Source organism: Talpa occidentalis, unplaced genomic scaffold (assembly GCF_014898055.3).
Source record: "Talpa occidentalis isolate TD23 unplaced genomic scaffold, MPIMG_talOcc4v2.1 talOcc4.11, whole genome shotgun sequence".
Classification (NCBI taxonomy): domain Eukaryota; kingdom Metazoa; phylum Chordata; class Mammalia; order Eulipotyphla; family Talpidae; genus Talpa; species Talpa occidentalis.
The window spans coordinates 38,933,451-38,947,162 of NW_023601104.1; the positions used below are offsets into that span (position 1 = coordinate 38,933,451).

The 13,712-nt window shown below is 43.7% G+C and overlaps 1 protein-coding gene and 2 non-coding genes across 3 annotated transcripts; 1 reads left to right on the forward strand and 2 right to left on the reverse strand.

Moving 5' to 3' along the window:
* Positions 1-4,855: 4,855 nt before the first annotated feature.
* On the reverse strand, positions 4,856-6,444 carry RNASE12 (ribonuclease A family member 12 (inactive)). Its single transcript, XM_037501915.2, has 2 exons — positions 6,337-6,444; positions 4,856-5,855 (listed from the first exon to the last, which is right to left on the reverse strand). The coding sequence occupies exons 1-2, from the start codon at positions 6,368-6,370 to the stop codon at positions 5,383-5,385; spliced, it is 507 nt and encodes a 168-aa protein (XP_037357812.1). The 5' UTR covers positions 6,371-6,444; the 3' UTR covers positions 4,856-5,382.
* A 2,149-nt stretch (positions 6,445-8,593) lies between these two features.
* Positions 8,594-8,665, reverse strand: TRNAP-AGG (transfer RNA proline (anticodon AGG)). The gene has a single exon. It is a non-coding gene; the product is annotated as a tRNA-Pro (tRNA).
* A 1,885-nt stretch (positions 8,666-10,550) lies between these two features.
* On the forward strand, positions 10,551-10,632 carry TRNAL-AAG (transfer RNA leucine (anticodon AAG)). The gene has a single exon. It is a non-coding gene; the product is annotated as a tRNA-Leu (tRNA).
* The last annotated feature ends 3,080 nt before the right edge of the window (positions 10,633-13,712 follow it).

Genomic DNA, 13,712 nt, shown 5'->3' on the forward strand with positions numbered 1-13,712 from the left:
ACTCAGGTGACCTTCCCTCCCCCCACGAACATCTCGCAGGGGGCTCTGCAGTCAAGGAACATTGTTTTCTCTCCACTTTTTCTTTTGCTCACTTGTGACTGCCGATGTCCTTGGAGAAGGGATCAAGCAAGGTTCATAGGGGCCAATGGGCCAATCATAATTCATGAGAATTATGATTACTGAATTTTCAAGACTTTCTTTGCAGGAGTCTGAGCAGTAACAGAGGTGTCTTAGGTACTGTGCTCTATGCTAAAGATGAAGGAACGTCTACTCTAGGGGAAAATGTCATCTTTCCTAGATGAGTGCAGGGTGGATCCTTTCTCCCCTGCTAGTCCATGCAGCCTATCAATCACCACTACTCCAAAGAGGCGTTCCTCAAAGGAAAGCTGGGTATTTTACATCTAGTGGAATGCCGATCTCCAGGCCATTCTGTGGTCACCTTACCTCATTGAGTCCTCATCTTACCTGCTTCAGAAAGTGGATAATTCCAGCGCTCTGCTGGAGCGATCCAGATAGCGTGGTATTATCCTGCCCTACAAGTGCAAAGGCTTGGAGTATGAAGGGGAAAAAAATGGAAGTTGAAGAAGCTGAGATAAATATATTTTAGGTGTCACCGTGATATATAAAAAAAAAGTAATAATGCCAAATTATTAAGCATTCCTGTGTTAAGCCCTGTGCTAACCATTATATAAACATTATCATCATCACCCAAACACTCTGATGATAAAGATACTATTTTTAGTATTGCTTATGTTTTTGTCATAATTAGAAATCTTTGTAAAGTTTCTTAAAAATCTGTAATTTAAGATCTGGCCAAATCCTGGTTCAGTTCAGGATACAAATCTGTCTTATTTCCCCATCTCTTTCCTTAACTGCTATTCTATAGCCAGGTCAGTCAGTTTCTTTTCCTGAGGCAGGACTCTACCTTCTTCTCCATGTGCATTCCTAACTCAGAAGAGGCAAACAGAAATAGGGAGACCACTTACATGGGGAGTCCTAGAATGGCTAGGAGCCACAGAGGCTGAGATAAACTGAACACATTTCCTGAACCCTAGCACGCACTGCAAAGGATTTTCCTGGGAATTCTCAGTCCATTGTGCCCTGACAGAAGTCCTTCCCTCGGGCAGCTGATTGATTGTCTAGTAGGGGTCAACTGAGACCCTGACCTCCATGAGGATGGAGATGGAGAGCCCCTGGTTGCTGGCTGGATTCACGTTTGAATGTACGTGAATAAGAAAGGGCAGAGAATGGCAGAGATACGGGAAGGTAGGTGCAGGGGCACACATCAGCAAGTGGAAATAACAGGAAAACTGAAGCTTGAGCTCAGAGAATGAAACAGAAAAGGAAAAAGTCCTGGAAATGGTGATGTGAGAGCGGGCACGCTTGGTGTGAGCACACTCATAAGCCTTTCCTCCCAGCTGCTTGCACACTCAGCTTCTGCTCCAGGGAGTCTATTGAGAAGGACAAGCCAGTGGGGCAGCCCGGGGGCCCCGCACACATCCTAGGTATATGAAAACCCGGAGCCTCTGGGACATCTTGGGCTGAGACAAGAGGACAGCACGTGTGTGGACAGTGGAGCTCTGGCTCCTGTGACTTTGTGACCATTGAGGAGAGTGCTGAGGCCAGCCCAGGGCCCCTCTTTTTTTTTTTTTTGTAGTCTTAGACTACTTACTGCGCCAGTGCTAATGTATACTTTCATGCTTCTTCATGTCCATTTGCACTCCTGAAGCACATACATTTTCACCACACTCTTTTCTGGTGCTTTGAAGTATTTATTTTTCTCTCTAGATGTTCAAATATCTGAAATTTGTTTGGAAATACAATGAGACGTGGTTTTATTCACATGGCTTTTACATCATTTAAGTGTCAATTTGGGTGGAGGAATAAAATCTGCTCTCTCATTCCTAATTTAAAAGTTGCCTTATAGGGCCTCCCTGGTGGTGCAGGAGTTAAAGTCAGCACTAGCACCAGTCACTGTAGCATGACTTCGATCTCTGAGCAGGGAGCTAACTCACATGGCGCAGCAGACCTCTCCTGTATTGCCCACTGCTCCCCTCAGCAGTGTATTTCAGTCAGTCTGCCTGTTCTGCTCCCTCCTCTGTCTCTGGTGAATCCTCTCATCCCCTGCAACTCTGGCCTACACCCCAGTTCTTGCACGCATAAATAAGAAATAAATCTTTTTTTTAAAAATGTCTTAAGAAATTCTTCAAAGTCCGATTCAGATCCCAGATCCCATTCTTTCTTTGACACATTTTCTCGCCCCTTAAGTCTACCAAATCTATTTCTCATTTCTCTTGACGACTTATCATCACTTCTTGGGCCACTCATTTGACATTAGTACACATGGACTTATATATATTTTCATTATATTTGATTTTAAATGTTTTCATGTGTATTACCTTAGTAACTGAGTTGGTTGATTACTGCTGGATTATTAAGAATTAAATAGGTGTGTTCATGTGTGTGTTTTGACCATAAACTTGGTGCATATTTCCTTTTTGGAGGCAGTAAGATTTGGATAGTTTCTAAGAATCTTCCACCATAAAGAGGGGACAGCAGGAAAACAGCAAGACAATGAAGAAGTAGGGCAGTGCTGAGATTCCCATTTTTTCTGAAACATATGTCAAGTGGACAGAATGCACAGCTATCTGGCTTTGATTTGGGCCACTAGGAGCCACTTAAAAATAATACTTCTCCCCAAACCACAAATGTGTACAATGTCACAATTCATTTCAATTGGGCTTTAATCCCTATTGGATGAAAATACTGTAAGGACAGATTCCATTGAATAGTCTGTTATTTACACTTTAACAGGAATGCACTTATCTGTAAGATTCTTTTTTTTTTAAAGATTATTTATTTATGCATATAATAATTGAGGTAGAGGCCAGAGGTATGGGGGGGGTGAGAGGATTCACCAGAGACAGAGGGGGGAACAGAACAGGTAGACTGACTGAAATACACTGCTGAGGGGAGCAGTGGGCGAGTCAGGAGAGGTCTGCTGCACCATGTGGGTCACCTCCCTGGCTGGGGATTGAACTCATGCTGCAGTGGCTTCAGGGTAGCTTCATACGTTGTGTCTTAACCCCTTGTGCCACCAGGAAGGCGCCTATAAGGTTCTGTTTTTAATTAGAAGTTTGGTGAGTTTGGGGAGGGAGGGGAGAAACAGCACTAGAAAGAAAAGAAAAGGCGATGAAGTCTAAGGAGAAGGATACAAAAGAGAATCAGAATTTAGAATAGAAACAGATTCTAAAGGACATGTTTCCACAATTTTAAAGTGTCATCCAGGGAAAGGATGCCACTCATTTGACATTACTGTACATGGATTTGTATATTTGTATTTTTTATTTTTTAAAAATATTTATTTATTTATTTATACAAGCACTGGGTACAGTCAGAAGCGCGGGAGAGTGAGAGAATTCACCAGAGCCAGAGTGGGGAGCAGAACAGGCAGACTGAAGAAATACACTACTGAGGGGAGCAGCGGATGCAGCAGGAGAGGTCTGTTGCATCGTGTGGGACCCTCTCCGGTGGCGGGGGATCAAACCAGCGCTGCAGAGGCTGCAGGCAGCTTTGTAGCCCAGCGCTCAACCGCTGCACCACCAGGGGAGGCCCTGAATTTGTATATTTTTAAATTATATTTGATTTCCAGAAACCAGTAAGTCATCTGCAAGGATCTCCTGTTCCTGCTTAATTTCTACCCAGTTACTGAGGACTCTTCTCCCTGGTGACATCTAAGTCTCAATGAAGACAGGTGTGCCAGGGGATCCCACAGTGAAATGGGTAATGAAACTCAACCATAACTTGCAATAGGTGAGCCTTGCCTGCTTACAGGGTTACAGATGGTCCTGTACTGACACTGTCACCCTCCTCCCTCCCTAAGTGTAAGCAGTTAGAACTTGACAATGATCTTGAATTAAATCCAAATGAATAATGCAATAGTTGAAGTCTCTCAGCTGAAAAGAACAGAACAGAAAAGGCCTTCTAAAGCTTGTGCATGGAGCAATGCACATTTTCCAGCACTCTATGTTTTTCTGGTTCTTGTGGGACGGACCTGTGATAGCTCAGAATTAGTGACCCTCTAATCTGTCCTAAAATTACCATATTTACTTTTATTTCTTAGTACTTCCCAGTACTAACCCATCCCCCCAACAAGGCCAGTTTCTACAGAACCTAAGAGACAGAATTGTGAAATCATATACCTGGAAGTCGCCTCAAAGATGATCTAGTTTAGGCACTCGACAGAGGAGGAAACCAGTGCCCAAAGAGGAACAGGACTTGATAAGATTCCTAGAATTAGGAGCCTCTTTGCCTTCCTTCTTTGCTTTCACCCTCTAAATCTAAAGACCCTGGACCCTCCTGAAAGTGAGAGATCTGAACAACCAACTAGTCTTAGGAGTTGAAAGGGGAAAGCAGTCAGCAGTCCAGGTCAAAGTCTTCTGAGTTCCTTCTGGGTGCGCAAAGAGGAGACACACTGAGCTCTGAGGGTCTCAATCTCTTTCTGAGAAATCCTTTTCCATTTCTCTCCACTGTCTTTAAGAGAAATGGTTTCTGACCAGTCAGGATCTTTCTGATCTCCTTTTCCCTTTCTTTGAAGGAAAGAGGGAACCAAGGAATAGGAGCAGATGCAGTTTGCATTATATACTCCACCTTTAGAGAAGACCCTAAGGGGTGATCCCAATTGCCTCTACCCCTAGGATCCAGTGTGGGATTAGGGTGAGATGATGGGACACTTGCTCCAGTTACAAAATTTAAGGGCGGGGGAGAGGAAGGCTAAGAAAAAGACCAGCAATCAAAATAAGTAATATTTTAATGCAGCATTTCAAACATAAATTTAATACAAGGTAATCCCTGATGAACAAATATCAAAATTTAAATAACAGGATCTGAACTGGCTCTGGTGCAACTCACATAACTTGTTTTGCCCTCAGTCCAACCCCATCAAGTTAGGTCTTGATTTAAGATTTAGGTATTTAGTTCATCAAGGATTTTTGCGTTAACTTTGAGTCTTTACAATATTATAAATTACAAGATTACCGGGGTGGAGAGGGGAGTGTGGTGCCCTAAAACATTCACATGAAGTTTTCAATCACTTCTCCTTAACCCGATTCCTGCCTAGGACTCATTCTTGGCTCTCATCAAATTACCAAAGAAAAGGGACGAGGAATTAAAACACACACAGAGTTTATAGTTTAAATCAGCAACAGGTTATTATAATTATTATGACTGAAACAATAAAATAAACCACTCAGCAATACTGAAAGAATAGATGAATTACCACTGGCTACTCATGCTACTTAAAGCATTACCCTCCGTCCACTGTTCAGCTGTGCCTCAGAGAACCAGCTTCTCCAGGGAAGAGACTCAGAGACTGGTCTCAAGTTATCTGACATATCCCTGGAAATTAACTGGCCCTATGTTGCTACAAGTGATGAGAATAAAGGCTTCTATGGGGGAGATGTGGTATCTGCAGGCGGGATATCTGGTACCTTCTATGAGCTGACAGACTGTCATTTTGAACTTTATCTCACTCTGGAAGCATAAAATGGTGGAAAGGTTCTGGCAAGCCACTTTCTTGGGAGAATTGCAAACACTGTTGATTTTTCGAGGCCTCTCGTGGATGAAGACATGTTCCTTCTTGCAGGAGTTGTTGGGCTCCCTGATGATCCTTTGTAAGATCTTGGCATTGCAGTACCTTCCGAGAACTTCCTTAGGGTAGTCCATGTGCAAGTGCTCTAAGCTCGAGTTCACGACGTCTTCATTCAACTCATTTTCCCAGAACAGAAGCAGCAGGAAAATCATCACCATTAATATCATCACAGGTAAGACATCCTTCACACTTTTTGCTCTAACTCCTATACTTTAAGAGAAGACAAAATGTAGCAAAGGGTAATCAGATTGCTCCAGCCCCACCCCCTGACTTTGCTCCATCATCCTTGGGATATTTTATGTCCTCCTCTATGCTAGTGAAAATCATATTGATCCTACAGATCCAGCTAGGGGAACAGCTTCCAGAGAAAGCTCTTTCTGACGATTTCTGCTCTCAGGGCCAGGAGTTGCACTGTACCCTAATTCCTCCTCATGTGTGGGGTTCATGTTGCCTCCACAGTCTCCTTAACAGGCTGTCTCATCTGTTTCCCTAAACCCCTCCAAGTGCTTCATATAGAGCGGAACATGCCAGTTTATTCCTATTGCTGAGGGGTTTCCTTTCTCATAATTGTCTCACCTATAACAACACCCAGTTCCAGCCTTTCAGCACCGTCTGCTAATCCTTTCTCCCCAGCTCCTTGCCAGTCTCTCCTCATGCTGCTCCTACTAGGTTCTAACTGCTCTCACCTTTGATTTTTACCGTAGCTCTGACAGGTAACATTTCCTTGTGATCGTGATCTGAGAAAACCCTGGTGTCTTGCTGTTCCCTGACAAACTGGTAGGGAGCCAGCTGAGTGTGGGGCAGGCAAAAGTGGGGCGAGCAGGAAGGGAGGGGCGTGGAGGCAGACTTCCGGTGCCTTTGGGAAGGAAATAAGCCTCAGAGGGAGGGTTGGATAAGGCAGGTCCTGACCATGTCCTCATTAAACAAACGTGAACTTTTCAAAACATTTATTAGAGTCAGTTCTTAACTACCTGCGAAGTAGCTATTATCTCCACTTCATTAATGAAGAAATGAGTTGCAGAAAAGTTAAGGTGGAGATGTGAGATGACAAGACTAGGGAGAGTTTCACCCTGAGAGGGCAAGTTTCAGGGATAATTCCTTGACAGTCACATAATGCTTGATAAAGTCCTGGACTCCTGGAGAGGACAGCAATGGTTCCAAAACTCTGTGGACTGTTGCAATCCACTGGGCATTTTACCTGCCACCATGAGACATTCTGCTATAATTGTGTGTTCCCTGGGCTTGGGGATTATGACAAGCTACCCCAATGATTCTAATATACAGTAAATTTGGGAACTACAGACCAATGGTATCATTGGGAAAACTACATGGGAAATTAGTGGATGAAGGTCTGGTAAAAGACATTGACTCAAAGAATTGAGACAGTATAATTCTTTTTGTTGCCACCATCTCCTGGGTATTTGATACAGGAGTGGGTAAATAACTAAATTTTACTACATCTTTCCCTGAAATGATTTCTCTAATGGAGAGAAGCTACATAGTCTCTTGTGAATGTATTTATGAATGTATTTATGTCTTTCTAATTGGGAAAAAGGAAAGCATTTTGGAGAGAAAATTTGTCTTAGGATAGAGGATTCTGGAAAAGATTTTGAAGAATGTGTGTTTTTCTAATTCAACATCAAAGTGTACCTTTAGATCGTGAATATGAACAACCAGGGGGCTATTATTTACTTTTCAAAACCTTTCATGATAGGTATCTTTTCAGAATTCAAACTGTTCCATTTTGGATATTGGTTGCACAATGCTACAAAGATACAAGTGCAGAGTTCATCGACAGATTTCCCACTCAGTGCATTTTGATTTGCCTGCCATCTTGTGGAAACATACATTTACATTATATAAAGAAAAATATATCGACATTTTAGCATGTTTGTTATTTCCTGCCACAGGACTTCGACTTCCTGATGTTGCACTAAATTTACAGACAGGCCATCCTTAAACCAAAATTTACCCTCAACTGAAGCAGCTAGGCCTGTCCTTACATTTCAAAGTAAGTTCCAGGTGGGCACAGCAAGTCCTATTCATGCAATCATTCAGGAACTCAGAACCATTTAAATGTGCCCCAAATAAATGCTTTTTAAGAAGAAAACATAGAAGAATAAATTTGATGATTGTGTGGTGGAGCATGTCCCTAAATCAAGAACATTTGCTATTGCCCCCAAAAGAAAAGACATGAAGTACTCCTATTCTGGAGGGAGTCATTGGCTGCCTTTGGCAACTGAAGAACTGTTTCTTAAAGAGGTGTTAGTACAAGATTCATGCAGTACCTTCCCCAGCCTTGAGCATGCTTACTACTGGCTTCTCCCTACCCCCTGTTACCTTGTCCAGGTTAGGAGAACAGAATAGAGCTTGCCTATGTCCAAGAACCACCTGCATCTGATCAAAGGCAGGACATGTTCTAAATCAGAAGCTATCAATCTCTGCCTTGCAGTTAAAGCCCCAGGCTATGAACAAGGGTACTGTTCTCCCCTGGGGGCAAACCATGACACTTCTTTTTGTTTTAACTTTATTTGGATCTCAGAAATGACTGTCGCTCTGTGTCAGCCCCGGGGAGATCAGCTTGAAGGGAGGTTGCCCTAGGCAAGGCCCCTGTCCTTACATTCGTTTTGAAAATGCTTTGATCATAGTATATGTGGCTCCAAAGAGAAATGACTGTCTACAGGAATAATGATTTTTGTAGAAACATGTTATATAAACTTTATGTAATAACATTTGGTATTTATCCTTGTGCTTTTAATAACACAAGGAGCAGTTGTTGAAAGATTAAGAATAAAGGCCTGAAATAATATCACAAATTGGCGTACATACAGTAACATTACATAGAGACTATACGTAATTAGTATGATGATGTTTAACTGTAATTATCCCAAGGTTTTATTGGAGGTGGTGGGAAGCAAGATGACTGAGCAGAAGGCAAAAACTGGGCTCGTCCGGGATTTGAACCCGGGACCTCTCGCACCCTAAGCGAGAATCATACCCCTAGACCAACGAGCCACTAGTGACAGAAGGGTGGCTTTTAAAACTTTAGTAAAGAAAGTTTTAGCCACGTCCACAGTTTCTTGTAAACTTTTTCTAACCACCACGAGCATAAGGTGACGCCTAGTGGACAAACTAGTCATTGCACGCTCCCTTGCCCAGATCCCGGAGGCGATGTCCCTACACCACAGCTCTTTTTTATTTTTTGTCTTACGTTGTTTATTAGGTAGGTAAGAATATTACAAACATTACTTATTAACGACAAGTAACGGTGGAACTGGGGAGTATTACGCCTTCTCCAAGCTGCATTGCCGCTGATTGTGTGGTGGAACTTGTGGCCCTTTCCAAGACTAGGGCTCACACGGCCTGCAGATGTCAGCACCCCCACCCCCTGTCTCCCCGGCTTGTGGACGGGTGTCCTGGGTGCCACGATTTCCTCTGATAGCTTTATGGAATGGATGGGTGAGGCTAACCTCAAGAAATGTGTATGTGGACTCTTCGACCTAGTAAGAATTTAGGACTCTCAGAGCCCCACAGTGGCTCCAGCTCACTCCTCGGCAACAGAGTGAAAGTTTCCAGCAAACTTCAGCTGATTAATGCCACGACGGACAGGCTGCCTCAGGTCGCACCCCTTGGAGCTGCACGGTGGCGACCTCCACTTTGCATGCGAATCCGCGATCTGACATAACCTTGCTTGGCCTGGTAGCCCGGTTTGCACGCTTTATCCGGCGGGGGGGAGGGGGAGGCGGGGGGGGGGTGCCCTGTGGAGGGGCTGGCGCCTGGCAAACTGCCGGCAGCGCACCCCGACAAGAAAGCGCCAAACAGAAGACTGCTTCTTCCTCCACAGCGCCTGGGTGCACCGGCCAGCGCCCACTGTGGCTCACCTGATGGCTGCCGCCTGATGGAAAGCTGCTCATCTTTTTTTTTTTTTTTTTTAATAAATTTTATTTTTATATTCCCCATACAATTGCAATCCCCTTATTTTGACCCCAATCCCTCCCTCCCGCCCCCACCCCCATAGTGTGTCTCTGGTTCATAGTTGTTTGTTGATTTTGATATTTTCTTTCTTATAGTTATTCTTTTTCCTGGTCCCTTATTTAAGTTTTCTAGATTCCTGCTATGAGTGAGACCATCCGCTATTTTTCTTTTTCTTTCTGGCTTATTTCGCTGAGCATGATCCCTTCCAAGCTGCTCATCTTTTTGAAGGATAAAACCTCAGGGATCAAGGGGGATAATTTCACCCCACGTTTTCACTTCAGAGTGAGCCAGCGGCCGTCAGGGACAGGGGGCCCCGCGGGGGGTGATCACGCCTTCCCGGGAGGGCTTCCCCAGGCCTGTGCGCCCCCGACCCCCCCCCCCCGCCCTCCACCCCCCGACCCCCCACCCCGCGCCGGCCGAGAGCGCGTCCTGGGCCGAGGTTCCTCGCGCTCGCGGGCTCCACACCCCCCGGCCCGCGCTCCGCCCCGCGGGGCGTCTCCCTCCTGCCTCAGCCGCTGCAGGTCGCCGCCCGCGAGCAGCCCCGCCTCTGGGCCAGGGCCGGGGCCCAGGCTCCGGACGGCCCCAGACTCGGCACCCGCGGCCTGGGGAAAGCCCTCGTCGCAGGACGCCCGCCCGGGGGACCCCCGGACAGGACTCGCTCTCGGGGCGCCCGCTGTGCCCCACTCGGGACAGGCTCTCGGTGCAAGTTGAAGCTGACAGATCGGCCTCTCGCGACGCACCACAAGACGGGTGTCGCCGCTGTTTCCACCAGTCTCAAGCAGTGTGACTTCAAAGAAGAAAACAAACAGGCCCTGAGGGAAAAGGATTATGGAGGACCGGGGAAACGCCAAAGCTATCGGCCACAGGGTGAAAGGAGAGGAAGATATTGAAAGATACTGAATACGCCAGCGTGTGGCTCCCAGCGGGTAGCGTGGCCGAGCGGTCTAAGGCGCTGGATTAAGGCTCCAGTCTCTTCGGGGGCGTGGGTTCGAATCCCACCGCTGCCAGTGAGTTTTTGAACTCGTACTGTAGAAAAGCCAAGATTTCGCTGCTGTACGTTGTGTTGTGTCTTCGATAAAAATTATAATAGTCTCTTTGAAGACCTTTCCCGCTGGCCTTTTGTCTCTACGTGGTAGGGTTGTTGCCTATGCGTTACTTTGTGATCTCATATATTTTTTGTCTTTCATAATTCAGTTATTTTTTTTTTAAACCGTACATTGATTGTCGTCCAGAGCCTGGTGAAAATTGGTTTCTCTTTTCTGCTTGATTTGCTACAAATAAATATTAATAAAAATCACCCCTTACCACAATGAAGATGGAAAAATCTCAAAATAAACTTTGGCAGTCAATTTACTAGTTCTCAAACAGACAGAAGATGCAGGCATTAATGCCCTATAAAAATTTAATTATTTTTACATTAAACCTGCATTCGTTTATAATCATCTATGTTTTATTTGATTTTTTTGTCCTTGTAAATGCAATTTCACAGAATGCTCAAATGTCAATAACTGTTATATTAACTAGCTGTTCTCACTATAGCTAAACATCATTTCACATATAATTGTAAAATCTAATAGAGTTGAACAGTAATAACATTCAAACACAATATATAAATATTTGTATTAACATCTTGGTTTAGGGAAGGACTTATTATATACCAGATTTATCTTTCAACATTCTCCATAAAGAAATACACTAACACCATCACAAGATAATAATGATGCCTTTAACAACATAAACCTAAATTTTGTTTTGCCTTTCTTTACTCACCAAAGAGTACAATTTGACTACTTGTTAATGGCACTATTCTACTGTTGAGTACAGGAAAGGGGAATAAAGCACAATGCCTGCTCACAAAGAAATCTCACAGACCAAACAGAAAAAAAGGTGGTCTTGAAACATTGTAAGGCATCACACAGAAAACAAAAACTGTAAGGAACACAGAGCAGCAACGTGAGGTTAATGAGAGAAGTCTGCTATTAGTATAACAGAGTTCCAGTTCTCACATCACTGTGACATTGGGCCAGTTGCTTGTCTGCTGCGTGCCTCAGTTTCCTCACGTGCGTACAATGTAGAAGATCATAGTATGTAACTCATGGAAGTATGAAAATCAGCTTATACATGTAAAGTGCTTGGAACAGAGTCTGGCAGTCAAAATATTGTATTTTCATTACTTAAATACATATTTTTCCATGTTCAAGATCACAGAACCTACTTCCATGTTTTTTCTCCCATCTGAGTTGAAATTCCTAGAGATTGGATAATGAAAGATCAAGCATTGTCTATAAAAGGCTATAGTAAATATATATATATAATTCCTGTTATTATAGATATAGATATTTTTAATTCTGGTTGCCCACAGGTAAGCAGTAGTTCAGTAAGGAGAAGATTGAATCATGTACATAGGATAATTTGGAGAAATGAAGATCAATTGGGTTTTGCATTTGTTATGCAAGCCCATCTCCATGGCTCCTAGTCTTCGGGAAAATTCCAATTTGGTGTATAGAAGCCAGAAATAAATGCTGCTTAACTGTGGCTTCTGAAGGCCACCAGATATGTCCAGGAATATGGTAATATGCATTCATTCATTCATTCATCACCTCCTATATATCATATACAGTTCTAAGTACTGAGGGTATGGTAGTGAGAGTAACAAACTCTTTGACCTTCTAGAGCTTATATCATAATAGGGGGAAAAGAAAAGAAGAAAATAAAGACGGGGACTCTCCGGTGGTGCAGCAGTTGAGCACTGGGTTGCGAGGCTGCCTGCAGCCTCTGTAGCACCGGTTCGATACCCGGCTGCCTGGCGAGGGTCTCACATGGCCCGCAGACCTCTCCTGCTGCCCACTGCTCCCCTCAGCAGTATCCTTCGTCAGTCTGCCTGTTCTGTTCTCCACTCTGGCTCTGGTGAACTCTCTCACCCTCCTGCGCTTCTGACTGTACCCAGTGCTTGTATAAATAAATAAATAAATCATAAAAAAAAAAGAAAAGAAAGACGTACAACAATGTCAAGTAGTGATAAGAGCTGTGTGAGAGATAAAGCTGTGCAGGGAGTAGTGAAAGTTAAGAGGTTATTTTGGATGCGGTGAGAAAGATGTCTCTAGAGAGGTGACATTTGAGCACAGAAGGAACAAGGTAGGGAATGATGCAAATATCTGAGGAAATATATTCCAGGAACAACAAGGGAAAGATCCAGAACAAGAAACAAGGTATTTGAGAAACAGTGAAAAGCCAATGTAGATAAAGTCCATGAGTGAGAAGGAGGAGAAAGTTGTAGGAGTTGAGGTCAGAGAGATACATGAAAGAGCAAAATCGTGGATTTTATTCTGAGTCAAAAGCCACTGGATGCTTTTGAACTGAGGAGAACATTATTATTTTTTATTTTAATAGGATAACTTTAACTGCTTTCTAGAATAGGAGCAAAGGAGTAGGAAAATGAGTCAGAAGGCTACTTTGGGGACCCAGGCAAAAGATGAAGGAGAGTTTGGACCAGGGCAATAGAAGCGAATGAGTTGGGGAAAGACAGAAGGTAGACCCAGTAAGGTTGATTGGTGGATTGGATGGAATATTTGGCAGAAGTAGGTGAATGATGGATTATCTTCTGAGACATGCCTGGTTGTAGGAGGGTAGTTGGAAGAGGAGTGGCAGAATACTCTCTGAGACATGTTAAATTTGAGATAACTCATTCGCATGGGGCAAGCAGGTGACTATATGTACAAATCTAGACAGAAGCTTGTGACATAATTTTAGGCCTCATCAGTAAATGGATGGTATTTAAAGCCATATGATTGGACTAGTTAGTACAGACAGAAAACCAAAAAGGAGGCAAAATGACATTTGAAAATTGAGGTCAGGAAAGGAAAAGCCAGCAAAGAAAACTAAAATTTCAACCTTCTGAAATGAGGAGTGTGGCATCTCTAATTGCTGAAAAGTCAAGTAGGATGAAGGATGAGGAGTGACCCTTAGCTTTGAAAACTCAAAATTATTAGTGACCTTGACAAGAGCCATTTTTGTGGAGACAAAAACCTAGTTTGATTTTAAAGGTTGAAGATACTGTGCTTGTGTGCTGATGAGCCTGACCTTGTCC